General features: G+C 46.6%; 1 protein-coding gene across 1 annotated transcript in view; it reads left to right on the top strand.

The window, feature by feature from the left end:
- Nucleotides 1-27,738, top strand: part of LOC146189629 (polycystin-1-like) — a 71,805-nt gene that overhangs the window by 40,802 nt on the left and 3,265 nt on the right. The window contains exons 21-43 of the mRNA XM_084605310.1: nucleotides 1,940-2,091; nucleotides 3,819-3,987; nucleotides 5,091-5,260; nucleotides 5,909-6,031; nucleotides 6,818-6,926; nucleotides 7,286-7,359; nucleotides 7,481-7,611; nucleotides 8,621-8,747; nucleotides 9,725-9,904; nucleotides 12,081-12,300; nucleotides 13,271-13,506; nucleotides 14,145-14,369; nucleotides 14,756-14,857; nucleotides 15,016-15,131; nucleotides 17,463-17,628; nucleotides 18,990-19,268; nucleotides 19,854-19,983; nucleotides 21,315-21,682; nucleotides 22,742-22,862; nucleotides 23,830-24,068; nucleotides 25,199-25,370; nucleotides 26,136-26,494; nucleotides 27,113-27,469. Of these exons, the coding sequence (XP_084461436.1) occupies nucleotides 1,940-2,091; nucleotides 3,819-3,987; nucleotides 5,091-5,260; nucleotides 5,909-6,031; nucleotides 6,818-6,926; nucleotides 7,286-7,359; nucleotides 7,481-7,611; nucleotides 8,621-8,747; nucleotides 9,725-9,904; nucleotides 12,081-12,300; nucleotides 13,271-13,506; nucleotides 14,145-14,369; nucleotides 14,756-14,857; nucleotides 15,016-15,131; nucleotides 17,463-17,628; nucleotides 18,990-19,268; nucleotides 19,854-19,983; nucleotides 21,315-21,682; nucleotides 22,742-22,862; nucleotides 23,830-24,068; nucleotides 25,199-25,370; nucleotides 26,136-26,494; nucleotides 27,113-27,469 (4,325 nt within the window). The remainder of the gene's footprint in view (nucleotides 1-1,939; nucleotides 2,092-3,818; nucleotides 3,988-5,090; nucleotides 5,261-5,908; nucleotides 6,032-6,817; nucleotides 6,927-7,285; nucleotides 7,360-7,480; nucleotides 7,612-8,620; nucleotides 8,748-9,724; nucleotides 9,905-12,080; nucleotides 12,301-13,270; nucleotides 13,507-14,144; nucleotides 14,370-14,755; nucleotides 14,858-15,015; nucleotides 15,132-17,462; nucleotides 17,629-18,989; nucleotides 19,269-19,853; nucleotides 19,984-21,314; nucleotides 21,683-22,741; nucleotides 22,863-23,829; nucleotides 24,069-25,198; nucleotides 25,371-26,135; nucleotides 26,495-27,112; nucleotides 27,470-27,738) is intronic.

A 27,738-nucleotide genomic window follows, 5' to 3' on the forward strand; every position in this document is an offset into this window, starting at 1 on the left:
AAGCTGTAACTAAATTAACGTGCCGCGCACAACAGGGTGTGAACCCGTGGCAGCAACCCGATGCCATCTGTCAGCGCACAGTTCTCGAGTAATTTCGATCACACTTCAATTAAATATTTAAGCATTATCACAGAAAAATGCAAAAACTACGTATAATCAGCGCCGTGGCAAAGGCTGTGTCCACAGCATTTCGATGGGCACGAAATGTAAAACGCTTTTAAGCATTGCGGGGTCACTACACGTCTTTTTTTTTCTGTTTCGTTTGTTCTGCTTTTCGAGGGAAGTGAGGGATGGTTTCTTGTGGCAGGCCCCTTGCGGTCACTCCCTCATCTTCCCAAGAAGGGGAGAATAGAGCTTTCTTTCTCCACTTTGCCAGCAAATGCCCCTTCTGTCAGGAAAGCTTGGCCGGTGACAGGTGGCTCTCGACATCTGTCATATCGCAGGTGGGAAGTGTGTAACACCGCACGCTGACACCGCCCTTTCCCCACAATGGCGCTCTTCTGTGGTCGACAAGATACCTGAAGCACTGCGAAAGGCAGAGGAGCCCTTGCAATTGTGCTCTCAAGTGCCTCTCGCCCCTGCGCACTATAATAGAGAATTGTGATCCCACTATGACCCCCGCCAATTAGGGGGGCTAGAGGCGCGTAGGAGCACAATTGCCTATTGTAGTGTGTGTGATCCTGATTGGACTGGGGTGCTTCTGCCTTTGTCAGTGCTGCAAAAATCTTGTGAGACGAAGTATAATAATCCTGAGCTCTACACTGCGAGGTCTCTCGTAGCGCAGGTGCATGTTCTCGACGTTAAACCGCACATATGCACCACACTTTACCTCACTGTTTTCAACAGGCTCAAAGGGTACAAATTATAAGCATAGAATAATGACAGGAAGGTCTGAATACGAATAATACTAAACGTGTCACATAACGGTTACCAGAACCGATCTTTACGACAGTCATGCTTGCTGCTGTTCAAGTCATATTCTACATTGTAAGTAGAAAATACGTGGAAAAAAAATATGGCACTTAATTCGTGTAGCAGTTTATAGAATCCCGTCATTTCTTACTGATGTATTTTCTAATATTTCTCCATTAATCTTTGCCGCTGAATAAATAAAGCCGGAGAAAAGAATTTGTGGAGTTATTCATTGGGCGTATTTGTATTTGTTTTTACGTGCTACATGAGGTATTTTTAACGGGGCCAACGTGACAGAAACTTTGGTCGCCATCGTCATCTAAGGCTTTGTTTTCAAGTAAAATAATTGCTAATGATCCAGTTTCAGGATGTACTCCTTAATTAATTCGATGCAAACAAACGCGTAAATGACTAGCATGAGTTCTTTACTCGCACGCTACTTTTGCTATTCAGGTTAGATTCACCTATGTAAATGTTTCCTGAACGCGGCTGCAGTGAGCGGACTTTTCCACACACAATGTGCGTGAGCAGCGAAGTGCTCTTCCCGAGGCATCTTCTGTTTGCGGTGTTGAGCTTATAGGACCAACGAGCGGGCACAACAAGTTTACATCACAGAGGCAGCTTTATTTACGGCCTCTCTCCGCCGCATGCCATGAATCGTTTAGAACGGAATTGATATCCCAACGCCCTACCGCTTACTTAGAATCAGTAGAGAAAATTAGCTTACCGTGATCCGCGATCCGCCACCGTGACCCGCTACCGTGCGTGGGCGGGGCGCACAAGCTGATTGGTCCCGACGCGGCAGATATATGTGGCGACATCCAGTATGTGGCGCCATCTATCGGCGTCAAGGGATCTCGGCATGCGCAGTGGAATGCGCGGTGGCGGATCACGGTAAGCTAAAACTTTTTAATGGCTCTTATACAGCCTTCCCGTGTGGATCAACACACTTCTCCAAAAAGAAGTTCCTGAGCTTTTACACTGATGCGCATTCTCACTTTCCTCCTCCTGGCGGATGGCCTCGCAGTTCGCAACATGGCCAACGAGGCTCTCACCTTCCTCACGTATGGCCCGGACAAAGAGGTGACCCTGGTGCTGCCGTACGGTGAATTCCAGGTCGGCGCCGACATCAAAGATAAAGAAGGAGCCACAACCCGGGTCAACATGACCACCATTTCCGTGAGCAGGGATTCACTCTTCTGATAGAAAGCGGGGTCTTTAATCGGGCTAAGGCGTCGTTTTTAGGTGACGATTGTCTACAAAGAGCCCCAGCGATGTTTAGGTATAGCGGTTCCACCTAAGGTTATCAGAGGGGTTATTGAAAATGTATCAAAAAGGGCCAGTGATTCAAGGGTATAGAAAGGGTACATTACTCTTTCTGTTCACTGGCTTCTAGTCAAGATAAGACATTTAGCTTGCGTAAGGCACCTCGCTGATTTGGAGGTTGCCCTTCGGCACTGCCGGCAAAGAACAAAGATAGCTCTAGAAGACTCAGGGAAAGAGTGTGGCATTCAAGGGCACTACTAGAAGTGATATCATTCCACCGAGTGTCTGAAACAGACACACGCTACGCGGGTACGCCACATACCCGTGGGTGGTCACTGATGATGTCTTAAGTTGATATCAACACAGACCTTGAAATTGAGCACCTCCTAGCTAAGCCCACGCTGCACGTATGCGTCCTGTTTCAAAAGACGCACTGGTTGGTGGGTTCCGAAGAAGTGAAAGTGCTCAAAATACCTGTCATCAATGAAAGTGCTCAAGATACCTTTCACCAAGGTCTGGATGGGGCCAGATAAACGGAGAGCATGATCGATGTGCAACTTTAGAGATAACTGCCAACGAAACGTCAAACCTTCCGGAGAGCTAGTTCAGATGTAGCATAGAGTCTTGCCAAGAGGTGCCTTCCACCTAGCACTCAGGATGTGTCTCTCATAAGAGTGGTTAAAAAGCATGCCTGTGCACACCAAAAGACGGGTACAGTGTAGGTAACCCTGGTAGATGACAGACGGCCCAGTGAGCACTTCGATGGTTGGTGCATAATTGAGCAGCTAAAGAACCTGCACGTAATTCATGTGCCGTAAACGAATTTAAAAGGCTGATAAATATTATTGCGCGCCATTCTTTCGGAAACTGCTACCATTTCAAAGCGACAGTCCATTAGACTGGAAATATTTCTCGTCCGTGTGTGATAATGTACCTAATGCTAGCTGAGCTTACAAGCTCATGAATAGTGCCCTTGCGAACAGTATAGTGTGACTAATAAGATTCGCCAGTCGAAGAAAAACGTACTGCCGCTTTAGTTGATGCGTTTGCCGTGTCTCATGCAAGAAAATGGTATCCAGGAGTGGAGAACCTAACTACAATCAGTTATTGTCCTCTCCATGTGCCTTATTTGTACCTTCACAGTGTGCACATGTCTCTTAAATCATATGTCGATAGTAGTATTTGTAAGCGGCTATTCTGTACTACAGAGAAGGAGTTGAGAGAGAAATTCTTGTTAGTGATATACTGAAATTCTTGAACAAAGGCTCAATCTGTCTTATCGAATTTATGTTCTTAATGCACTGGTTTTATATTGCTAGATTAATGAGGCTGTATTGAGCAAGTGTATAGCAGCGGCCATGTTTTGTGTATGGCATTATTGACATGAATTCTTAATTGTTTTTCTGTAGACTCTCTGTCCTACGGAAAAGAAGTTGAAGTTAAAGAAGTTGTTCTCTTTTCTACGGAAAATATATTTCGTAGAATATTTTTTTTTCGTAGAAACCCCTTTTTTGTTTCTGGAGATACATTTGTCTCTCAAAATCCAAAGGACGGAGGCAGGAGACCATCAGAGCCGATAGTGCCCCAACGGAGAGGTTCCGTAATTGAAGCCATCAACGCTGTTACGTGGTGCTTCGCAGATGTACCTGCCGACGCGGCAGGAATTCGAGCGCTTCATGGGCGAGCGTATGCTGGACAACGCTGACGCAGCCGGGGACCAGGCACGCATGAACCAGATGTCGCAGGCCATCTCGTCACTCATGAACGTGCGCCTGCCTGACGAGCTTGAGAACGAAATCAACTACTCGGGTGCGTACGAGGGAGTACCATCATGCGCATGCTGGTCATCTCCCTATAATAAAGCAACCAAAGCAGGTCACATCAGGAGTGGCACTCGAGACCTTGGATTCTTTACGTCTTCAGCCATTTACGCCTTGAGTGACCGTTGCGGATGTTCCGTTTCAATAGGTGAAATCAGCTTAGCATTAATTGCTTCTCCAACATGTTGATTATTCGCAACGCTAAAATATTTTGCCCGCAATAATAGATTCTATTCGCTCTGCAGTATAGTGCACTAAGCAGTGGACCAACTGTAAAAATGTTCTTGCCGATTACATGAATATATATAACTGTTGCCTAAGTATTCTGCTTGATGCGCGCGCCCGACAGACAAAAACTTCGTCACCGCTACGCAGTACTTAGCGTTTGATTCGTCCGAAACAAATATATCAGGCAAGTTCGGATATGATGGGCCACTGCGTGAGTGGCTGACAAAATTTGAACAATGAATGTACGAAAAATCGGACGGAATAGACTGGTTGATTGACGGGTGACAGTGCGCATGAGGAGTAGGTAATGCACGTTTGCTCAATGTAACTAGACCGCAAAATTAGTGGCCTTATAGAGGACTCACTAGCGAGACAAATTTTGTGCAAGCACACATGAAAGTACTTTGCAATACGTGGCGCTGTACTATCGTACTATTAAAAATTTGGTGTGCGTAGGCCGAATATAATTAAACCAATTTGTAGACTCGTGTGCTCTGGTGAATGCAGCGCTATAGTGTACCATAAAAAAACGCAGCAGTGCCTACTGCGCGAATGCTAGTGAAAGAACCGACGTAAGTTTGCTGGTATATTATATGGTTGTGCAGACGTCACGAGGGCTTTGAAATTTCAATCTAAGTTCGCCAGAAAGCAGAAAGCAGTGCTTAAAGTCACAGGTGATCTGGTGGATTAGATGCAAGTACACCAGAAAAAAACGAGGCAGAGTGCAGGAGTGCCCTGCAAAATTTGACGCAAATATTGCAGGAGAGTACGATTGAGCTCTGCGCAGGAACTCGAGTGGTCTGTAACATTCGATATAACCAAATCAGGATATGATAATCTCATGTTCCGTCGCTTTCTCTCCAGATCCCGCAGTTCTGGACCGAGAGATGGAAGAGCAGGCGCTTCTCCGGGCCAAGATGGTGCGCTCCGTGTCCTCCATCATGAACGTGGACACGCTGAACAGCTTGGAGCAGGTTGGCAGTGCCTTGACCGCCATTGCCGGAGACGGAAGTGGTGTGGACAACGAAGGAAAGGTAATGCTGATTTCCCTTCCCACCCAGAATGCGTATCTCACTTAAAATGCACGTACCCTCTGCGTAGTCTTTTAGTAGCTGAGTGTTCATTGCATGCAAAAAACCAAACGCACCAAACGCGCCACCAAAGTCAGCTTACCGACTCGAATTAGGTCAGCCTTTGCGGCTGGTGGAGTTTCTTGAAACGAGTCCCAAGGGTCGCAGAGGCGAAATTCAGTCATTTCTTGTTTCAGTCAAATTTATTTTTTCCTTGCTTTTTTTTTTCGTTTGTTGACATTTTTTCGGGAGCTGAAGACAGTAAATTATCAGTGAAACTGGCGAAAAGGTCTGTTATCAGAAATTTTTGTTAGAACGTGATAATTTATCTACAAGGGATACATTCGATTTGCCTCTTGTCCATTTACTGAAGAGACATAGTCACCATCCCCTTCCCCGAAGAGAGGGGAGGCCACATACGGCCATACATAAAGACGCAATATTTTACTCTGCCAAGACTAAAGGCTACCCACACAGGTACAGCTGCACCTAATTTAGCGAGGTACAACGATGCTTAATTCCTTTTGTACAGTGCAGTTGAACTGTGTGCGCTGCTTAAACAATTTAAGGTCGTTCGACCAAAACGGTGCGAAACCCTCTTGTGCTGCGTAGGAGGTGATCATCAAGTTGCTGCAGAAGACTGTGTCCCTCGCCTCCAACCTGAAGGTGGAGGCACCACAGCAACTGCTAGACTTCTGCATGTACGCCGTCGGCACCATGGGAGGGATCGTCTCGGTACGTTGTTTCAACCATCAAAATATGACTGGTGAATAGCGTGGAACTCGCGTTTCCTCTAGATAATAAAGCGGTGTGTTTACAATTTACTAAAGAACCAGGTAAAAGGCCGAGGAACAAGGAAATGGTTAAGGAAAGAGCAGCAGGGAAGTGGGGAGGGTGGAGCCAAGGAAACAAATACTTTTAGTGGTAGTCGAGGTGCATTGAAGACGAGGGAACGTGTATAGACATGTAATTTGAAAAGAGGAAGACTGATTACTGTTAGAAGGGGAACATAGAAGTGCGCGACTGAGAGCCGAGTTTGGTTTGGTTTGGTTTGGTTTTGTGGGGTTTAACGTCCCAAAGCTACTCAAGTTATGAGAGACGCCGTAGTGGAGGACTCCGGAAATTTCGACCACCTGGGGTTCTTTAACGTGCACTGAGAGCCAAGTGTAGAGATGAACTCTGCGAGGATCAGATGGTCAGCAGCTTCCGCCGGACATCAATAATTGGGGGGAGGGGAGGGCGGCATACGAGAGGTGCCTGCCGTGATGTAGACGTATTAAGACTAGTGACTGACTGACGATGATGAAGCATGTGTCGTCGGTATAAAAGCACTCCGCGCAATTTCAGAAGAAAAAGAAAGAAATGTCATGGTGCAGCAGAAGTTGGACGTTTTATGAAGGAAGAAACTGTGATGTTACACAATTTGATGAAGATGGAACAAAATCATTTTTCATCAAAGAGGCAGACAGGTACCCGCAGATCAATTCGCGGGGGTTTCCCATTGTTGCTTTTTTTTTTCAGCGCATGACGCAGCAGCTGATCTCTGGCGTGGTGATGCCCACTGATAGAGCGAAGGCCGTCAACATCGAGTACGACACAGAAATTGCCTTGGAAGGGGAGCCCGAAAAAGGTGCGCCTTGAGGCTGATTCTCTGCTGCTTTCAAGAAGCCGATAGAAGGACTCGAAGTCACCCACCGCTTTATCTTGCCTTTGAAACGATTCCGAAAAAGCGCTGGAACAAGGTGCTGTGCCATAATACCAATGCGATCATAACGCATATAACAAACTATCTAATGAGGAGGCCATAAGATGTCGTCATCATATAATGAGTTTAAGACTTGCGTCACTCACTCAGTACGCATGTGTCACTCCTTTTCTTTCCTGGATTTATAGCGACGGCTTACTTAGGCGCCTTGTGTGTCAAACAAGTCAGCTGTGCTAAATAAGCTCAAGTGATGAGATTGACTCATCTGGACATGCGGTTTGCAGAAAACCTCTTCGATGGGACGGTCCCCATGGACGTCGCCTTGGCGAGAGCAGTCGTTCTTCAGGAGCAAAAGCAGGTACAAGCTTCCTTCTTGCCCTCGGACGTTCATTCATGGATTGCTTCAGTGGCAGACTCCTCTGTCACCAACTACGCATACATGATATGATGTGTAAGAAAGGGAATCGTGGTGTTCGCAGGCCGAGCGCCAGATCAGCACCATGGTGGACTTGACCATCGATCTGGTGCTGGCCATCCTCCGCAACATCGTGGTGGGCGAGAAGCCACTCGAGTTCCGTGCTCCCAGCGGACTCGGTCTTACCATATCCATGTGAGTGGTGCACTTCAACTCCCGATGTAAAGGTGTGTGTGTGGGTGGGGAGGGGGGGGGGGGGGGTAGGCACGCAGATACGCAGATTCTCGGACCACTGCAAGGAGTTCCCTCACCTTGGTCGCTGACGCCACGGCTTATCATCGCTTTTTTCTCTTTCTCATAACGGGTCGCAGCAAAGTAGGTCGCTTAGTTCAACTCTGTTTCATCGCAGCAGCTAACATATGATGGATCATTCGTTATTAACTCGGGCGGTTAAGAAGTTATTGGTCTAAGGAGGAAAATAACTATACATGGTAGAGCTGTAAATGTGACAGGGAATAAAAGTTAACGAGAAAGAGAATCGGCTATCTTCTGTGCACATTACGCGTCCCGCCCAGTCCACTTTTCGAATAACAAGAGTTTCTTGTCAGCAATAATTACGAGAGGCTTTAGCGACTAAAGTAGTGAAAGCGAAAGCCTGAGTGCCGCATGCTGCTACGTAACTGACCCTAATTAATTATAAGTAATCAAGTAGGTAATAATTAATAATTAATCAGTCATTAGTTATGTAATAAGTATTTACTTGATTGATTGATTCATTGTTATTTGGGTAATTAATAAAAACCTAATTAGTTATCAATACAACATTAATAATTAATATTATTAGTGGTAGTAATTAGTAATTGATCATTAATTGCCGTATGGCCATGTAAGGCATGCATTCGCGCATACTGTGGTGGTGCTCTGTGATTGGTCGAGACCTCTATTACGTCATCCTGCGTTGGCCAATCACAGCCGCCGCAAAAGCTGAACACATTTTGTCGCGAGAGCATGACCCATTAAAGGCTTTCACCTTGAAAAATGCAGCATCCACGAGATCTTATCCTAATGCACAAATTCTCATTGGGAAGAAAAACACTGAGACTGATGGAGGGCACGCGGCAAAGCATTCTGCTACCTTCTCAAACCGTGAACCATTCACCCCTATACAAGTTTTGCTCAATGTCTTCCTCTTTCGCGATCGCAGGTTCAGCGGCGGAGCGCTGAGCGGCCGGGCGATTCAGCACGGCGACGCCGTGTACGTGTTTCCCGGAATCTGCGACGTACTAGCCAGCAAACCCACCTGTGCCGGCAACGAAACCCTGGGAGTTATGGTACTGTATCGAAAGAAACTACGTAAGAAACTGCGCAAGAAACTGCGTGGTTTGCTTCATTTCCCAGTTCCCAGACATTGAAAACTTTCGATGAAATGTGTGGACGTTTTGAATTCTCGAGATAATGGTCTTAAGTCTGATAAAGGTATAAAGCTTTGAGGGATTCACCGAGACAAAGATTAAAACATCCTAAATAAATATTGCTACTTTCAGATTTCCAAGGGTCATAAATCTGGGAGCAAATATGCAGACGCGTACAGGAAATTGAGAACAAACATTTTAGAACTACATCACCGGCTGCCAATGCAGCTTTATTAACCTATGTTGTTACAGCACCGCAGGAAAAAAAAACACGTAAATATAGAATAAAACAGGACAGAGCACTTCGTCATCTCGATACTATTTCTACATGTTTTGTTCCTGTGATGCTGCGACAACATGGATTCTTACCAACCTGCCCACCCGCCATTTAAAAGCTTTATAACAGCATACATATTAGACGGATTTGCCATTATGATTTGGTTTTACGCTGATTTGTCTATTTATCTATTTCAGGTATTTTTCGCAGGTGACATATTCACCTTGCATGATGAATGCTTTTGCAATCAGCACTTTCTACTATTTCATTAGCAACTCACATATTCCAGCGAACAGAAACAAATTTTGTTTCATGTGTTTTGCATACTGTAACACATCTGATACGCCGTCCATTACACGGTTAGATACCGTCTCAGGGATGACTGAAGTAGTTGCCCATTAACACGATGTTTCTTCCGTTTCCCACCTTACGGAAAGGTGTAAAAACGTAGGAACACAGCCTAGACATGTTTGAACTCTCTATGCTTGACAATCATTTGCATATTGCGATTGCAAATCCGCAGTGTAAGGAACGAAACCTTGCCCAAAGGCCCTCAATTTTTCTCGTCCTCGTTTGGGCGTTTCTATCAGTCTTTAATGCACCTGCTCGTACCTCGCAGGCCGTGTCGTGGCCCTCAATCCTGCAGTCCTTCGGCGGCAGTGTGGACGTGCTCTCCGAAGACACACAGACGCTGCAACTAGTCGTCCTGGACGAGAACCTGTACCGTGTTGACGTCAGTAACACCACAGACTACTTCGAGATCATTGTGCCTCGCAAAGGAGCCAAGGACAATGGAACAGTACGTGCACGACCAGCGATAAGCACCCTCGATCGGAGCTCCGATGAGCTCAGCGGCTATTGTTAAAGAAATCGCACAGCACTACACTTCCTCCCATCGTTCCTTGACAACATGTCCGTAAAAATTGCTGTACCCTCAGGCTTCTTCGTCCTTGAGACAGCCAACCTCGAGCATGCTCACTGCCGTTGATCTGCTCAGAGTGAGGACACGTTCGTGCAACTGTAAACAGCCGGAGAGCAAGTATTCTGAAATGTCGAACTTCTCGCCGCTTTTCTTCATGTTGTTCAGATTTACCTGGGTATAACTCCTCGTGATTGATGGGGAGTTCATGTCGAAAGAACTGCGGTCGTTGGAGGTGCATGTTCTCAGAGTTATTACCACTCTTAACACAGTCAACCGCTGTATATGAAACAACAGAATGCCACTCATCTCTGTAGGCCACGACCGCTGCAATCCTAGCACCTATATAGCACTGAACTGCGGAAATGGGAGGTGCAGTCGGGGACTAAGGTTTAATTTCTGTATTAAGCCTGACTAGAAAGCTTGAGGATTATATATATTAGCAAGCTTTCACCAGCATTACCTTTTTTGTTGTGTTGGGTTAGTTCGATGAAAAAAGCTTTCCATCCATGGAGTGCGGTTCGAAGCGCGTAAAATACCGAAGGATGATTAGTCCCTCTTACGACCACAGCAAACACGTTTGCTCGGAGGTTGAGAACATAGTTTCCTACTCTTACCTAGAGGGAAAGCTGTGTCGTCATCTATGGGAGTTTGTATGGAGCTTCCTTGCGAACAGTTCAGCCACCATGGGCGCCCAAAGCATCATGGGGCGGAGAGCTACCGAGTGCAGAACTACAACTTTTGGCCAAAAAAAAAATAATGCAAATATAAACGTTGTTCTAGAATAAAAAAACATCCCAACATTCAATATTGTGACTATAAATTGCAAAAAGTGAGCGAACCAGCATTTAAGTGTTAAATTTGTTCAAAATAAGCGATGGTTCTCTCTTCTATTGGCTAAGTTTTGAGCAGCACAGAAAAAAATTATTCGCACCTTATAGGCACTCTTTAAAAAGGAAATAAAACTGTTTTAAAATATATGTGAGTGCTCGATCGCTTCAGGAAGTATTTTAGTGGCATTTCGGAAAACGAGAACCTTTTATTGGCGTCGTCTGGTTTTTGCGTCTTCGCTACTATGCCTTTTGCGCTCCACGTTCGCGCCTCGACATGATGATGATAATCGGTATGAGAAAGCTTAGTAACGCCCCTCTGTGTTCACTAAAAAATCCTACTGTCCGGCGCCAAGTATCACACCACCCCATGACGCTTAGCACGACCATGGGGGCTGAAGTGCAGCGCCCCCAGCTTTCCCTGGAAGTAAAAGCAAAAACCTCTATGGTTGAGAAGGAACAGTCAAAAACGACTAAACGTGCTGACTCGTGAAACACCCACAAACCTCTATTCCTTAAGCTGCAGCTTCCAGTCGTTCCGGGTTGTTTCTTCAGGATTTCATTGCTCTGACTTCCAGTGCGCAGATTTTTTTTTTTTTTTTTATCCTGCAGTACATTCTTCCTACTGCCCTATTGTCCTCTGTGCTCTCTTTCATAAGCTCGGGAAATGTACAAGTGTTGTCCTCCAATGCCAGACTTCACGCATTTTAATTACTAGACAGGTTTTTGTTTCTTTACAGCATTACCAATTTCCTTTGTGATAAGCGGTGTGTTTTGCACAGTGCCCCTGTTCTTGGTTTTATTTCCCTCTTTTTTGCGTTGAATTAGGTGATGCGGGCTAGCCACTTATATTTCAGTTTCTTTTGGGCCACTCACCTTAACAGAGGCGTGTGAAAAAGAAAAAAATCTTAGTGCGTCGTTTTACTATCATGCTGACAACAGTAAGGACAAGAGAGAGGGCACGATGAAACCAAACTTATGACATTGCAATCCTGTCTCCCTCTCTATTTTATGAACGATTGATTGATTGATTGATTGATTGATTGATTGATTGATTGATTGATTGATTGATTGATTGATTGATTGATTGATTGATTGATTGATTGATTGATTGATTGATTGATTGATTGATTGATTGATTGATCGTAGTGTATGGTATCATAGAAAGGGGTACGTGATATTGGATCAACTTCTTTTCAAAAGAAATCTTTTGACGTGTCTCGCAGGGCCTCCCGGAGCCGACAGTGTTCTCGCCCCAGGTGAAGTGGAACGAGGAGATGGTGTATCATCAGTTCGTGGTGCCCAAGCCAGACTCGGCCGTGAACATCGAAATCACACCGCACGATCCGAGCGCCCAGTTCCTCGTCTATATCCGACACAGGGTCAAACCGCAGCTCAACGCTTACGACCTCATGGTCAACCTGTCCACCATACGCACCACCAACGGTCAGCACAGCAGGCTTCTTCCTCTCTCGTGACTACCGCGAAACCTGACGATGACGCTTGGTGTCTTTCCGGCACTGATTTCAGATTCTCCGCTGGCATATCTAATTCATGGTGCCGAGGTGCAGATTAGACTATTCTAGTTGAGTGTCTTTTAGGCCGGTGTAGATTACTCACGCAGCCATGATCGTGTGCCGATAGGAGGCCATGAGATACCTTAGCCATGGCCATTATAACATGCATCTGTAGCGCCCCTTTATCACGCCGAGAGAGAACACAACTCGCATGCGCGTGGTCAGTCTAACTCTCGGTGACTCCCTGAATCCAGCAAGAAATGCAAATTGGAGCATTGTTTTAAAGTACAAATGAAATATCCTTGCTGCCTTCTTATGCTGTAGGCGTGGAAGGCACGGTTAGCTTTCATGTTTGGCCTTCCTCGCATGAAAATCGAAATGATTGAAATAAAATAGAGACATTCTAACACTCAAGTTAAGCTTTCTAGGACACACTCTACTGGTGAAACAACTGCTGAATACTGTAAGACACTCTTATGAACATATCGATATATTTAGAAATGGTCTACGCTTCTAATGCAGAGTAAAAATTTGTTCCAGAACTTTGTCTTGCGCTCACAAATAGCAATTAAGACTGCCTTAGAAAACCAATAACGTGCGTTCTTGAAAATAAATTTCAAAAGATTACAAGCCTGTCAAAAGAGTATATGCGATATAATTATTTTTTATGGTGCACCCATACAGTATTTGAAAAAAAAAAAAACATTTAAAAGGTTTTTGCTATGATTTGTCCAAATTTTCCAGGTATGATAGGGAACGAAATGAAGCGCAGTTTAGAAGACAATCGGGATAAAATTATCAATTAAAGATTTTGTTACCTTAAACAAAGAACAGGAGAGGCAGCTGTGGCAGTGGCAAATACGAGCCAAGTGACTTATATTGCGCGACCCACGACACAGGCACGTATGACATATTCATGGACAACGCAATGGTCGGCAACCGGACGGGTTTCTTCTACCTGGGTCTGGTTCAACCCAACGGCAGCGTTCCCGAATTCAGCATGGACGACCCGGTCAACCTGACCCTGTCTGACGTCAGCCGAGAGTTCAGCACTAATTACTCCGTGCGCATCTACACTTCCGGTTGTTATTTCTTCAACTCAAAGAGCAAGACGTGGTCGGCCGAAGGCTGCTTCGTAAGCACCGCCTTTTTGACCATTGCTATTTAGCAGAACCCGCGCTCCATTACAGAGTCACTAGTTGAGACTGCGCTGCTTATGGTACCGAACAGTACAAGAGCTCCGGAGCGCCATACGTAACTCCGGTCTGTTCCTATATTGAAATCATAACAGAAATGGAACCACCAGCCATCTGTTGCTTTGACTCACAGCCACTATTCTCCTTTTGTTGTTTTAGTATACCTGTACTGACCATATGTGTTCATTACGCCTCATTTTCGGATTAGTGCTCGTTCCAAGTTTTCACTTGTTTTATTTGTTCTTAACACGTATCTACTTTCATTGAATTAATGTTCCTGCTTTTTTCGTATGCATTTCATTGAATTTGCATTTCTCATATCTGTGCTATTGGATTTTATTTCTCAGTATAATATCTAAACAATTTAACTCCTCTTTTTACAATGCCCTATGCATTAAGGTTCTGAAAGATGCATTAAATTAAAAGAACTCTTCTACTAAAACACGTAAGACAAGTCACTCGCGTAATGCGCTATGATCTGCAGATAGTTCGTCAATACTTCTTTGTTTACTGTGATACATCCTGGTCCTAACCACAACTTGCACGAGCTCATGTCCCTGCCTTGCCCGTTACGCAGGTGGCCAACGCCAACTACGCGGTGACCAAATGCAAGTGCAACCATCTGACCTCGTTTGGCAGCGGCTTCTTCGTGATGCCCAACACGATCGACTTCTCGTACGTGTTCGCCAATGCGGGCTTTGCCGACAACGTGACCATCTACATGACGGTCGTGATCACGATGCTCGTCTACGTGCTTCTTCTCATCTGGGCACGCTACGAAGACAAGAAAGACGTTGAGAAGGTACTTTTCTATCCAGGGCAGCCGCTCCTAAACTTTACTGTCCAGACTTCGCCGAAGACCTGACCTATATATGGCTACTTCGCAAGGGCTTCAGCTGATAACGAACAAAAAGGACTATCGCAGACCATTTGCACGGATGGAACCCGAGGAAATAGATTCCCAGCAAGACTCAGAAAGGGTACACTCACCATAGCTGGCCTGTCTTTCAGCAGGTTCTTTCAACATCAGCCATATGAGCCAATTGGCCTGGGTTGTGGCGCTACTGTGATAGTTGATTCAGCCGCTGTAGCTGTGTCGTTAGCCAGATTGTTAAATGTCTGTCTCGCGCGAAGCTCGCATGAATTGGCGCTTACGTAATAACATTCTTTCTTTTTTTGCTTTCAAAGATCGGAGCACTGCCTCTGCAAGACAACGACGTCAAGGACAAGTACATCTACGAAATTGTCGTCTTCACTGGGGACAAGAAAGGAGCAGCCACAGATTCAAATGTAAGCAGTAGTGGGATAAGTGAACAGCGTAGGCCTCGAAATTTTGCTTATGACATCCTGAAGCCTTGAAATAACAGGAAGCGCTAGGCAAAAAAAAAAAAAGAAAAGGGCAACAATTCATTAACACCACACGAACTTTCTTGCCACTTTCCTATCAGGTGTTCTTCATCTTATCTGGTGATGATGACGAAACAGAGGTGCGCACCTTCGGCGACCAGAAGCGCAAGATATTCCGGAAAGGTGCTACGGACACGTTCGTCATGACGGTGCCTCGGTAAGACACCTTCTAAAGTATACAAACTATCGTTATTGGTCGCTGTTTATTTCTTCCTGAATCATAGTGAGTCTCGGCCATCAACAATGCGGGGCTTAGTGCTACACACATCCGCCGCTGCATTTGTGTGTACGCCCTTTGGAACTGATCCGTGATGTACATCCCTGCGCAAAGGTGGAGAGACAACGCGAACCGCTGCAATTATTATTTTACTGTATAAAACAATGTACCTGACAAATTTTCTTGGGCAAGATGGCAAGCATTTTAGTGAGGCCACCCTATGCATTACTTAAAAATAACAGTTTCAGCATCAGAAAAAGCTGTCTTGCAGTTTTGTCAAAACGCGTGGTCTCTCCGCTTTTGCGCACGGGTGTACATAATTTATTGGCATAATTACCGCACTTTTCACCTCACAAAGCTTATTAAAGCTAGCAATTCTGGTGTAATATATTAGCAAATCTATATCTATTGACAAGCAATAAGCGCGTGCGTTATGCAACTAATTGCGGCAGTAACTTTTACTGATTTTCGGTACACTCAGTATATCGTTCGCTTGGACTAACAAAACTAAACGACAATTTATTTCCTTGAATTGCCTGCCCTTAACCGCCGCTAGACAGACCTGTATGCCCCTGTAGCGCTCAGGTTCGTCGGCGAGTTCGTGCCATCTCGCCGTGTATGCGTTGTGTGGCGGTGATCATAAGTTGTGGTGAATGCATCCCTTTTCATTGTAGGTCCGTGGGACGTCTCAACTACTGATGTTTTACTGATTTACTTTTAACTTTTACTGATTTTCGGTACAGCCAGTATATCGTTCGTTTGGGCTAACAAAACTAAACGACAATTTATTTTCTTGAATTGCTTGCCCTTAACCGCCGCTATACAGACCTGTATGCCCCTGTAGCGCTCAGGTTCGTCGGCGAGTTCGTGCCATCTCGCCGTGTATGCGTTGTGTGGCGGTGATCATAAGTTGTGGTGAATGCATCCCTTTTCATTGTAGGTCCGTGGGACGTCTCAACTACTGATGTTTTACTGATTTACTTTTAACTTTTACTGATTTTCGGTACAGCCAGTATATCGTTCGTTTGGGCTAACAAAACTAAACGACAATTTATTTTCTTGAATTGCTTGCCCTTAACCGCCGCTAGACAGACCTGTATGCCCCTGTAGCGCTCAGGTTCGTCGGCGAGTTCGTGCCATCTCGCCGTGTATGCGTTGTGTGGCGGTGATCATAAGTTGTGGTGAATGCATCCCTTTTCATTGTAGGTCCGTGGGACGTCTCAACTACTGATGTTTTACTGATTTACTTTTAACTTTTACTGATTTTCGGTACAGCCAGTATATCGTTCGTTTGGGCTAACAAAACTAAACGACAATTTATTTTCTTGAATTGCCTGCCCTTAACCGCCGCTAGACAGACCTGTATGCCCCTGTAGCGCTCAGGTTCGTCGGCGAGTTCGTGCCATCTCGCCGTGTATGCGTTGTGTGGCGGTGATCATAAGTTGTGACGAATGCATCCCTTTTTCATTGTAGGTCCCTGGGACGTCTCAACTACTGATCATTTACTGATTTACTTTTAACTTTTACTGATTTTCGGTACAGCCAGTATATCGTTCGTTTGGGCTAACAAAACTAAACGACAATTTATTTTCTTGAATTGCTTGCCCTTAACCGCCGCTAGACAGACCTGTATGCCCCTGTAGCACTCCGGTTCATCGGCGAGTTCGTGCCATCTCGCCGTGTATGCGTTGTGTGGCGGTGATCATAAGTTGTGGTGAATGCATCCCTTTTCATTGTAGGTCCGTGGGACGTCTCAACTACTGATGTTTTACTGATTTACTTTTAACTTTTACTGATTTTCGGTACAGCCAGTATATCGTTCGTTTGGGCTAACAAAACTAAACGACAATTTATTTTCTTGAATTGCTTGCCCTTAACCGCCGCTAGACAGACCTGTATGCCCCTGTAGCACTCCGGTTCATCGGCGAGTTCGTGCCATCTCGCCGTGTATGCGTTGTGTGGCGGTGATCATAAGTTGTGGTGAATGCATCCCTTTTCATTGTAGGTCCGTGGGACGTCTCAACTACTGATGTTTTACTGATTTACTTTTAACTTTTACTGATTTTCGGTACAGCCAGTATATCGTTCGTTTGGGCTAACAAAACTAAACGACAATTTATTTTCTTGAATTGCTTGCCCTTAACCGCCGCTAGACAGACCTGTATGCCCCTGTAGAACTCAGGTTCATCGGCGAGTTCTTGTCATCTCGCCGTGTATGCGTCGTGTGGCGGTGATCACAAGTTGAGGCGAATGCATCCCTTTTCATTGTAGGTCCCTGGGACGTCTCAACTACATGCGTATCTGGCACGACAATGGCGGCAAGGGCTCGATGCGCTCGTGGTACCTGCGCTTCATATCGGTGCGTGATGTGCAGACTAACGCCCGGTACGACTTCATCGCCAACCGCTGGTTCGCCGTCGAAAAGGACGACGGTCTGGTACGTATTACGCGCCCACGGCATGTCTCCCTCTCCAGTGCAGAAACTCGTATACTTTGAACTGGCATTGAGAACGAACCCACATTCTGCCTTCACTGCTAGCGGAGCTCTTCAAAGCTACATAAAGCTACATAAAAATGAATCACATGTTTGGCTACCTTCGGCCGATTGCAAAAGTCAAAAGCCAACTACGGTGCGTCACGGTCTCTCTCCTTCCTTCCCCTCCCTTTCTCTCTCTCTCTCTCTCTCTCTCTCTCTCTCTTGGCGGCTTCCAAATAGTAATTACAGAATTTATACAGGTCATAACGGCATGGGCTTGAGTCGAGTGCCTGAACAAAAAATCGAAATTCCTATTTTCTTGGAAGTAAATGCGTATTTCGTATTTTGCTATCAGTCAAAAACATATCAAAGCCAGAAATAATCACAGAATCAATTTTTGTGAATAATGCAATTTGGAGCAAACATGCTCAAGTGTCATTGCAAGCGCCAAGTACTTCATTTCACTTCATGGTATAGAAAGAAAAGCGGTCCTTCGCGGATTTCGAAGAAAAAAAAACAAGCTAATTACCTCGCTTTAAGTGCAGAAAGTGCAATGCAGGCGCATCTAACTTTTTTATGCTTTGGGTAATCGAACTTTATTACCCAGCGTTTCTTGTTTGATTGCTAGCAATTTCACCATTTCTAAACGAATCTTATACACAGGGACAGTTTCTGCAAGCAGTACACATTATGCGACGCGCATTGAGTATTGAAGCATCCTGGGTATACAACATCTCAGAATCGAGCGCGCTTGATAGAAAACGTCTGTTACACAGTTACAAGATATTAGCTGATGCTACGTGGCCTTCTTCAAGAATCGCAACGCCCTAAGAGACATTCCTGGCTTATCAAGGGTTGATTATCAATTGACCTGATGCTAGCCGATACGCTTCAGTGATCTGCCTTCCAGAATGCGCGTAAGATGCGTATGGGCGCATCGGTGTAGGCATTGCTCCACCGAAGTCCCCCAGTAGTCTTAGCGAAGCCGTGCACTTGCAGAGAGGGGGGGGGGGGGGGGGGAGGAGGGTGCAAGAGAAGTAATATTGATACGTGGCAGACTTAACAATATGTAGCCTGCCGACACTGTGTGCATTGATGTTACTCCACAAAACAGCATAGAAGGAGAAAGTAAGCAATGGCGGAGCATCGTTTTGTCTTGTCCAGTTTATCGGACTTCCAGAATCATGTACACTGCTGTGAACTTATGATAAGTAAGTAGGGGTTAGAAGCACGGTTGCACGCCCAGATCGATTGAAAAAGAGTCCCTCACATCGCGAGCTCCCTCGCTTATTGTGCTTGCTGTGTCTTACTGGCGCGTGCAGACAGACCGACTGCTTCCGGTGGCCGGCAAGGACGAGGCGACCGAGTTCAGCCACCTGTTCCAGCTCAAGTCTCAGAAGAACCTGGCCGACGGCCACCTCTGGTTCAGCGTGTTCATGCGGCCACCCAAGAGCCGCTTCACGCGCGTCCAGAGGGTCTCGTGCTGCGTGGCACTACTCTACCTCTCCATGCTGGTGAACGCCATGTGGTATGGCCGCGTGCCCTCCAAGCCGTCCGCGTCGGCCGTCAACGTGGGGCCCTTCTCCCTCAGCCCCGAACAGGTACCACCAAATTAAGCTAGCTGTCCGCAATTGAGTCTAGCCCTCACATCCAATTGCTGTGACTCACTGCTATCTGTGCAAGAATCGAACCACAAAAAAAGGCTCGCAATTCCGGCGCTTTACAGGTTGCTCCCGCGCGTTCTTAGGAGAACGAGGCTTCCCGCATTGCGTCGTCACGCGCGTAACTTAGCTGATAACATACTGACATCATTCAGCCGCACCCCGCGCATCAATGGCATAGCGTTTAGACACTGCATCGGGCATACAGACTCTGGTATCAGCCCAAAAAGCTTTAAAGAGAGCTGAGGGTAAAGAAGTGCCGCGAGTGTAACACATAACCTATTGCATCGTTGACAGCTGATTTAAATTGGTACGGAGCTTGCACCGAAAAGATGCATATTTCACTTACGTTGCTAGTTTCCACAAGCTCAGTCAATGTAATGACTGCGCACTGCGAGCTTCCGGGACGGCTTTAACGACTTCTCACATAGCAACCAGAGCTCGCATATCTCCCGACTGGTGCTCTGAGGAACGGCGCAGTGACCAAAAATATCTGCAGCGATGATTTCGTCGCCTTTCCTTCAGGTGGGCGTTGGCGTGCTGGCCAACCTGATCGTGTTCCCCCCGACCTTCCTGATGATCACGCTCTTCCGGAGGTCACGCCTGCGACGCAAGAGACCCAACCGGATCACCGAAGCACTCCGCCAGAAAAGAGGTGCGCCTATATACAGACGCAGCTGTACAGTGTCAGTCACACTTAGCGGGAACACGGCTCCGCGTGGGCAAGCGTATTCTTTGCCCCACAGCATATAACCCGGTCACTAATCAATGCTGTGTCGCGCATGATTACAGGGACATCGAAACGGAGCTTCGTATTGTCACTCATTTTGCAAGAATTTCTGCTGGATTTGCTCAGCACGTGCGCAGCCACGTGGAGCAGTGTTCCCGCTAAGTGTTATTGACACTGTACGCACTTTAAGGTACGCGGGGACGGGGAGAATGGCTTGATGCGGACAAGTTCCGCACTGAAGCCGTTACGAAGTGCCAACGTTGTCAGCTATTCAATGTGAAAAAGGTTTAGAGTACAACATGCGCAGCAGCTGCCTTAATACGAGGGAAATTCCTAGCAGTGAAATAATAAAGTTGTCTTCCCAGATTAAATAAAGAGTGAAGCAAAATTTTGTGCGTCGCGAATCAAGCGAGACGGAACAAATGAAATCTACCCACTTCTAAAACAATGCCAGGCAGCGTGGCAAAGGCGGAGGAAAACTTTACTGGACCAAAGTTGTGTCATCGGTTTGTGGAGAAAAGGTATGGGAGGGAGCCCATTCCTTATAACGGTGAGTTAGGAATAAGGGAAACGGAAGGCGGGAAGAGATTACCTCGTCACGCTGGCTGGGATGTGTATCGTGTATGTGAGAACATCCAGTATTAGCTGGCGGGGCTAGAACCTTGGTACCAACGTGGTTAATCCCGTCAGTAAAAATAGGATATAAGGAGGGAAATGACCGTTGTATTACACCCCAGCAGGGTGCGTTGCAGCAACCGGAGCAGTGCGGGGAAATGGCCAATTCTACGTCATTGTTACACCGACATAAAAATGGTGTGCTTGCGGCCTGTGAATATTTACGTCTCCGGGCTCTGTAAGCCTGCAGTGATGCTGTATTACTAGAATTTTCCATTTTTCAGTCAATTATGAGTTTGATATAGGACATATAAAGGGAATTTCCGATAGCTTTCAGGAAAATGTATTATGCAAAGAAAAAATTTTGGTGTAAGCTATATTACAAAGCGCTGCTCTTAATTTCTCCCTCTCTGCCCTTCATTCACTACGCAGAAACGCAAAAAAAGAACGAAATAACGTAGGTAAAAGTGAAAAGATTTTCTAAACCGCTTTAGGGAAAAGACGTGAAAATAAAGATTTTTCAATAGTAAGTAAGGTAATTTTAGGCACGGCATGGAGCATCATTGTATGGGGCAAGGAGTATACATAATGATAAACCGAGTTATTAAGAACAGCAAAAGCTCGGGTCTAACCTTGCGCAGACTCCCTGGTGGTAAGCCGAGCCTCGTCGGCCGCCACCGCCAAGCCGATGACCCGCGGCCCCAAGTCCGAGTCCACAATGCAGCTGACCGAGTTCCGAGAGACGGAGCTGAACGACGTATTCGAGGAGCGTCCTACGGCCCACCAGAGGCGCCTGGGGCGCCGAGGAAAGGCAAGCCGCAAGGGCAAGTTCATGTTCCCCTGGTGGTGCCGCTACGTGGCCTGGTTCCTCTGTCTGGCATCAATCTTCGTGTCCGTGTTCTTCATATGGGCCTATGGCGTCCAGTTCGGCGATGAAAAGACGCGCAAGTGGATCACCTCTCTCCTCGTCTCCTTCTTCATGTCCGTCCTCATCACGCAGCCCATCAAGGTGGGTCTCGTTCGCCTTCACCTTGCTTCAGCTCGTCGTCGACTGCGTAAAAGATTTTGCCAGCTAAGCGCTCATGAGGCAATCGGTGTCAATGGCCAACTTTTTCTTTTTGTGCTGGACAAAGAACAGTAACAAGAAATCCTGAATGTAGGAGGTAGCCACGCACCGTTACTTGGCGGTATTAGAGAAATTTAGCTTACCGTGATCCGCGATCCGCCACCGTGACTCTCTACCGCGCGTGGGCTGGACGTTCAAGCTGATTGGTCCCAACGTGGTAGGTCTGTGTGCCGACATCCAGTATGTGGCGCCATCTATCGGCGTCAAGAAGGATCTGGGCATGCGCAGTAGAGCGCGTGGTGGCGGATCACGGTAGCGGATCACGGTAAGCTAAAACTCTCTATTGTTAACAAAACGGTAAAAGCGAAGCGGATACTTGCAATATAAAACCAAATTATTTGTGCTGTCTTTTAATCTGCTACCACGGCTACAAAAACTTCCATTACCTCTAGAAAAAGCCCGTGAACATTATCATCACGCGTGGTGTGCTTCGATTTTATCAAGCATCCCATATCCAGGCGAACATACCACAGAATGAGGACAGTGCAGAAGATAAAATGTCGGCCAAGGTCGCAACCATGCCTTCATTGCATACAAATTGCATGCATTGCATGGGGAGCTTGTCAGCTGTCCCCAGGGGAATGCAAGTTTTTTTGAGATGATATTAATCGTTCGATTTTAGCTATAGCATGTAGAATGTGTTTTTATATTTCGTATACCTTCCGGAAATAAAGAACAGAGACCGTCCAGTATTCATCTCTTCTAGTGTATTGTTCTCTCAGGGTTCTCAGAGCGCACTTTCCTGTTTCCAGTGCTTAGAGAACTCGTGACTCAAGTAACTCAGTTTACTTTGAGCAAAGTGATTCACAGGCATCTCAGAGGCTCGTTCCCATTGTTTTCGAAGGAAGAGTTTTTCGGTCAGACTTAAGAAATAACTGTTCGTGCACTCCCAACTGAATAGGCTCAGCAAGCGTCCCTCTCTGCGAACGTTTTCCTCCCCAGGTGTTCCTGCTGGCCATCATCTTCTCCAGCCTGTTCAAGTCTCCCGACAAGGATGACGACGAGGCGGACGAAGACGAAGAAGACCCCGAGCTCCTCGAACACGAGGAGTGGCTTCAGAACGGTACCTATCATAGATATAGGCATTGTTGACTGAGCTCGCGGCTCTATCACTACATTTTCTTTGCGCATGCGTCTATTAAGGCTGCGTGATCAGAGTGGTTGTGTAATTCGCGCTCTGAATCATTGTTTCGCTCTGTCTTTTATGCATACGATTGCGTTTTTATTTGTTTCCTTGTTGTTGTGCACATATGCACATGCTTTTGTTTATTGCTAGTAATTACGTGCGAACTGGAATGGGTTCTATGAATTACATGGCACTTTCGTATACACAAAATAAAAAAAAACATTAGGGGCCTATATTTTCTAGTGTTTTTTTTTTCTGTGTATGATCAGTTTCGTTTCAATTTCATTTTCGTGCCATTGATCAGCAAAGCTTTCACTATCGATTAGGCCCCACCACGGTGGCTCATTGGTTAAGGCGTTCGACTATTGAGCCGGGAGACAGGATCGAGCCTGTAGCGGCGGACGTGTTTCGGTGGAGGGGAAACGCAACGTGGCTGTGTACTGTTCAGTGTCAGTAAAGAAAAGCAGGTGGTCGAAATTATAAGGAGCCCTCCACTACGTCGTTCCTTCAAGCTCTAAAAAACAAACCAAAGTGAATAGCATTGCTTGTTTAGCTCTCAACCTTGACTTCAAAAGTCGCAACTACCAATGGCACAACAGCAAATAAAAAGTTTAATCGAGAAACCGATCGTCACAATACACTGTCCGTGTTTTGTGTGCTCTCGTCTTTTCTTTTTGATCAAGATGTTGCAACTTCCTGATTCTAGGCTCAGCCCGCCATTGTAGTATGCAGTCATGTAACTTCTGATGAACAATATCAAATACTCATGAAGCGTCGCAATCAGCACCTTGGTTTTTTTTTAGGACTACGCCAACAAAGACAAACAAGCAAACTGTAACACTCGCGGCATAGCAACTGCCTCAGGTCTTTGATTACAACTGTGTCCCCTACCTGGCTGCTGCAGATGCCCCTAGCCACCGGCGGCGGCGACTGTACAAGCCGCAGAATACCTGGGAACTGGACCGGGTCCGTGAGGAGCGCCTACGGGAGCTCAAGATGACGGCCATCCTGCGGGAGATCGGCAGCTATCTATTCTTCCTGTGGATACTCACCGTGCTTTCGTACGGTAACAGGGACCCCAGCGCCTACTTCCTCCAGCAGAGCCTAAGGCACGAGTTCATCGACAACGGAAAGTTCATGCAGGTCGGTTCACAGTATACACGATACCTGCCGATCCCGTGTTTCCTCGCGTTGCCCCTAGAATACTGTCTAGCCAAATCAAGGCAGTACAACTTCGTCTTTTCGTGGGCCCTGAGGTGCCTCTTATGTGCAGATTGGTTACACGTTGCACAAGCCGTAATGGAGCTCGGATTCGAGCATTGCGGCGGAGCCGGATCGCTCCACAGCTGCGGGTGTGGTAATAGCTGTGCAACAGATTTTGAGCCAGATATCTGAATCAAGAATTTCATGATGTCACAGTAGAGGGAATGGAGCGCTTTATTAGGACTGCACTGGGTAAGCAAAAGTAATCAGTTATTAAATGCAGTTAGTTCAGCGGACGATGACAATATACTATAATCACTTGACCACAACTACAACCAACTCGGCCAAATTTCCTTTCCAACCAGTAAAAAAAATCTGGCTGAAGGCTTAGCTTGGTTAAGCCTGGTGATTGCGAAAGCAATACCGTAGCTACGCTTAGTTCAGCTGGTAGTGTTGCTGGTGGTGGCGCTTGTGATGCCGGCGGTTTTACAGCAGATGGCGTGACGTCCCACCGCTAGGCGCGCCGCGCGCGGTGGGCGCAAGAGTTAGGCAGCAGCCACCACGCGTGGCTTCGCCTCGCGACGGCACAAGTTGGAGCTCTGCTCTTGCAGCTGTGAAGTCACACCGCTAGGCGCGCCGCGCGCGGCGGGCGCAGGAGTTAGGCAGCAGCCACCACGCGCGGCCTCGCCTCGCGACGGCACAAGTTGGGCCCCTGGTTTTTGCGGCAGATGGTTTGACGTCATAGCAGAGGTCAAGCTAAAGGTCAATAGTAGCTACCGCGGCCTCGCCACGGGAGGAGCTGAAAGTGAAAATAGTATTGCTTTCGCAACAAAAAAGGCAAAGTACGAGGTATAGTATATACAGTCTCGCCCGATCTCACGCACAGAACGCTCGATGTCGCGTGCAGCCCAGGAGGCAATGTCCGTGTAGCCGTGTCGAAACGCGTCGCATTGCGGTGAACGCCTAAGCAGTGTCCGGAACCTGCGCTTTATATAAGCACCTGATCGTTGCTGTAGTTGTTTTTTCGACCGCTTGCGCAATTCGCATGAGCATGTTGCACGACTGCGCAGGTCACCAGCGCCGAGCAATTCTGGAAGTGGTCGCGGGAGGCGCTGGTGCCCAATCTCAAGGCCGGACCCTGGTACAACGGAGGCCAGCCGTTCGGACTGCGCGGATTCCTCGGAGACCGGGTGAACCGAATCATGGGGTTCGCCGCCATGAGGCAGATACGAGCTCGGCCTCGTGAGTTTCACACCGCTTGGCATCGAACGGCTTTGGTCCGTCTTGACTCCGCTGTGTGGTAGCACATGAATACGCCAAGTGTTGGTTGTTTCCAGAATTAAGGAAACACGTGTTTTACGTGTCATGTGTTTCAATTGTCATGTTTGAAGCAGTAATCGCCATAAAGCTAGCCTGATGCCGCACACCTTTCTGAGTGCCAGCTATTTCATTTTAATCCGCTTACTGTGGAACCACAGCACACAGTGTATGACACGGACGGGGGCGCTTGTATTGGGTTACGCTATTTACATTTACCTAAAGTATTTGAATTACTACTGAGAAAGAGGGGAGGGGCTGCTGTAGAAAACGGTCACATTATTTTATTATTTTTTTATTTCTTGTCCGTATGAAGGATTACCGCGGAAAGTACTGTTTACACACACCAACTGGCCTCGGCAGACCAGTAAACGTGTTTCTTCTTCCATGCTTTTTAAAAGTATTCGCGAAGCTCGGAGATATTATGCAAATAAACTGCCCGCTGAATGACTGTAGTGGGGGTGGTAAAAAGTCTATTGATCTTCAGGGAGAACAACCTTAGCGCAGCTTTTCCAACAGACTTATTAAATCTTCTCATTCTGCGCAAAAAAAAAAGTGTCTAGCTCTTATGAAAAAATATTGTCATTCTAATCTCGCACGCGTCCAGCAAAGGGACAGTGCATGGGAGTTCCACAATGTACCCCGGTTTGTACTGAGCAGCGAAATGAGAGAACTCGCTTGGCGTTGCAGACTCGTGTCGGGTGGAAAAGCTGATGCGAAATCTTGTGGACGAATGCCGCGGCCAGTCCAATCTACTGAACGAGGACAAGCTGAGTTACAAACCCGGCTGGCAGGAGGTGATCGTGGACGACAACCCCAAGGACCGCAGCGGCCGCGTTGTGGACGAGTGGCACCATCGGCGCGCCAAGGAACTCAATGGGCTGCCCTTCTGGGGCAAACTTGACGTGTACGGAGGTGGAGGATATCTAGTGCCACTGAGGGGCACCAATGAGAAGATCATCGAGAAGCTGCGCCAGCTGGAGAAGGCAGACTGGATCGATGGAGGCACCAGGGCTGTCTTCGTGGAGTTCAGCGTCTACAACGCACAGGTGGGCCACGTGGGCTGACTGTACTTTGTCGTGTCTAAAATAAGAACTAAGTGGTTAATAGACATGGGATAAAGAACAGGCAAGAAAGTGTTTTGCGAACCAGTTTTAAAGATCGGACCGGGTAGATATGTAATATGTATATTAAAAGGAAACTTAAGATTAACAGCAGTTGGCCTATACCTCTACGTTAACCTAATTCTGGCCACAATATACACTGCTTTCAATAAAAACGAAGCCTTTATAAGAAAGAAAAGATAAAAAAAACTAAGAGATTACGTGGAAGCTTAACTACAATCTTCCGGTGAAGATACTTTAAGATTAGGAATTCTCCTTGTTTTTAAGTGCGTTTCTAAAACTTCTCGTCTCATTCTCACATTTTATTATATGCTCTGCTAAGTGTTTCTTCGTTCATTAAAAGTTATTTTCTTGACTCTGCTGAGCAAACAACTGAACAATTTCGCTTTGCTATAACTATCTAATACCAGGAATCGCGTGAAGATGTTCTCAGTGTTCGTTAAAACTCCGTGCCACGGTGACTAAGCATTTGTTTCACGCGCATGTGGGGCTGACTCACCCGGCTTCTAATAGGTGTGCACGTATACTCTCTGGACTGGACAGGTGAACCTGTTCGGCGTGGTGACGATCGTCGCCGAGTTCCATCCTGGCGGCGGCATCATCCCGAACGTACGCATTGACGCCATCCGGCTGATGCGCTACCACCAGGGATTCGGGATGTTCGTGCTCCTGTGTGAGCTGGTGTTCGTCGGCTTCGTCATCTACTTCACGGTGCACGAGTTCCGCAGCTTCCTGAACCTGCGGGCCGACTACTTCCGCAGCTACTGGAACCTGGCTGAACTGGTTGCCCTGGGTCTTTCCTACTCTGCCATGTTCTTCTATATATCGCGCATGATCGTCACCAATAAGATACTCAAGACCTTCGAGCGTAGCCACGGAAACGGCTACGTCAAGCTACAGGTATACATCTTGTTCTTTCTTGCACAGGTGTAATATATGATTGTGCGGATACCCATTTGGATCAGTGCATATACTCCTCACAAGTTGTGCACCGGACCCGATTACAAAGCACATCCAGGTACATTACGTATGTACCCAGAAGCACACGCATGCATACATGTGCACAATTACGTGCAGGCTGTCTCAAAAGTTCCAATGCCACAAGTCTCCTTTTGATTTGTGTATTGTGGTATTTACAATACCTCGAACATTAGTCTGCGCGCAGTAGA

The sequence above is a fragment of the Amblyomma maculatum genome, chromosome 5 (assembly GCF_055883805.1).
Source record: "Amblyomma maculatum isolate TAMU_Amacu chromosome 5, ASM5588380v1, whole genome shotgun sequence".
NCBI classification, from domain to species: domain Eukaryota; kingdom Metazoa; phylum Arthropoda; class Arachnida; order Ixodida; family Ixodidae; genus Amblyomma; species Amblyomma maculatum.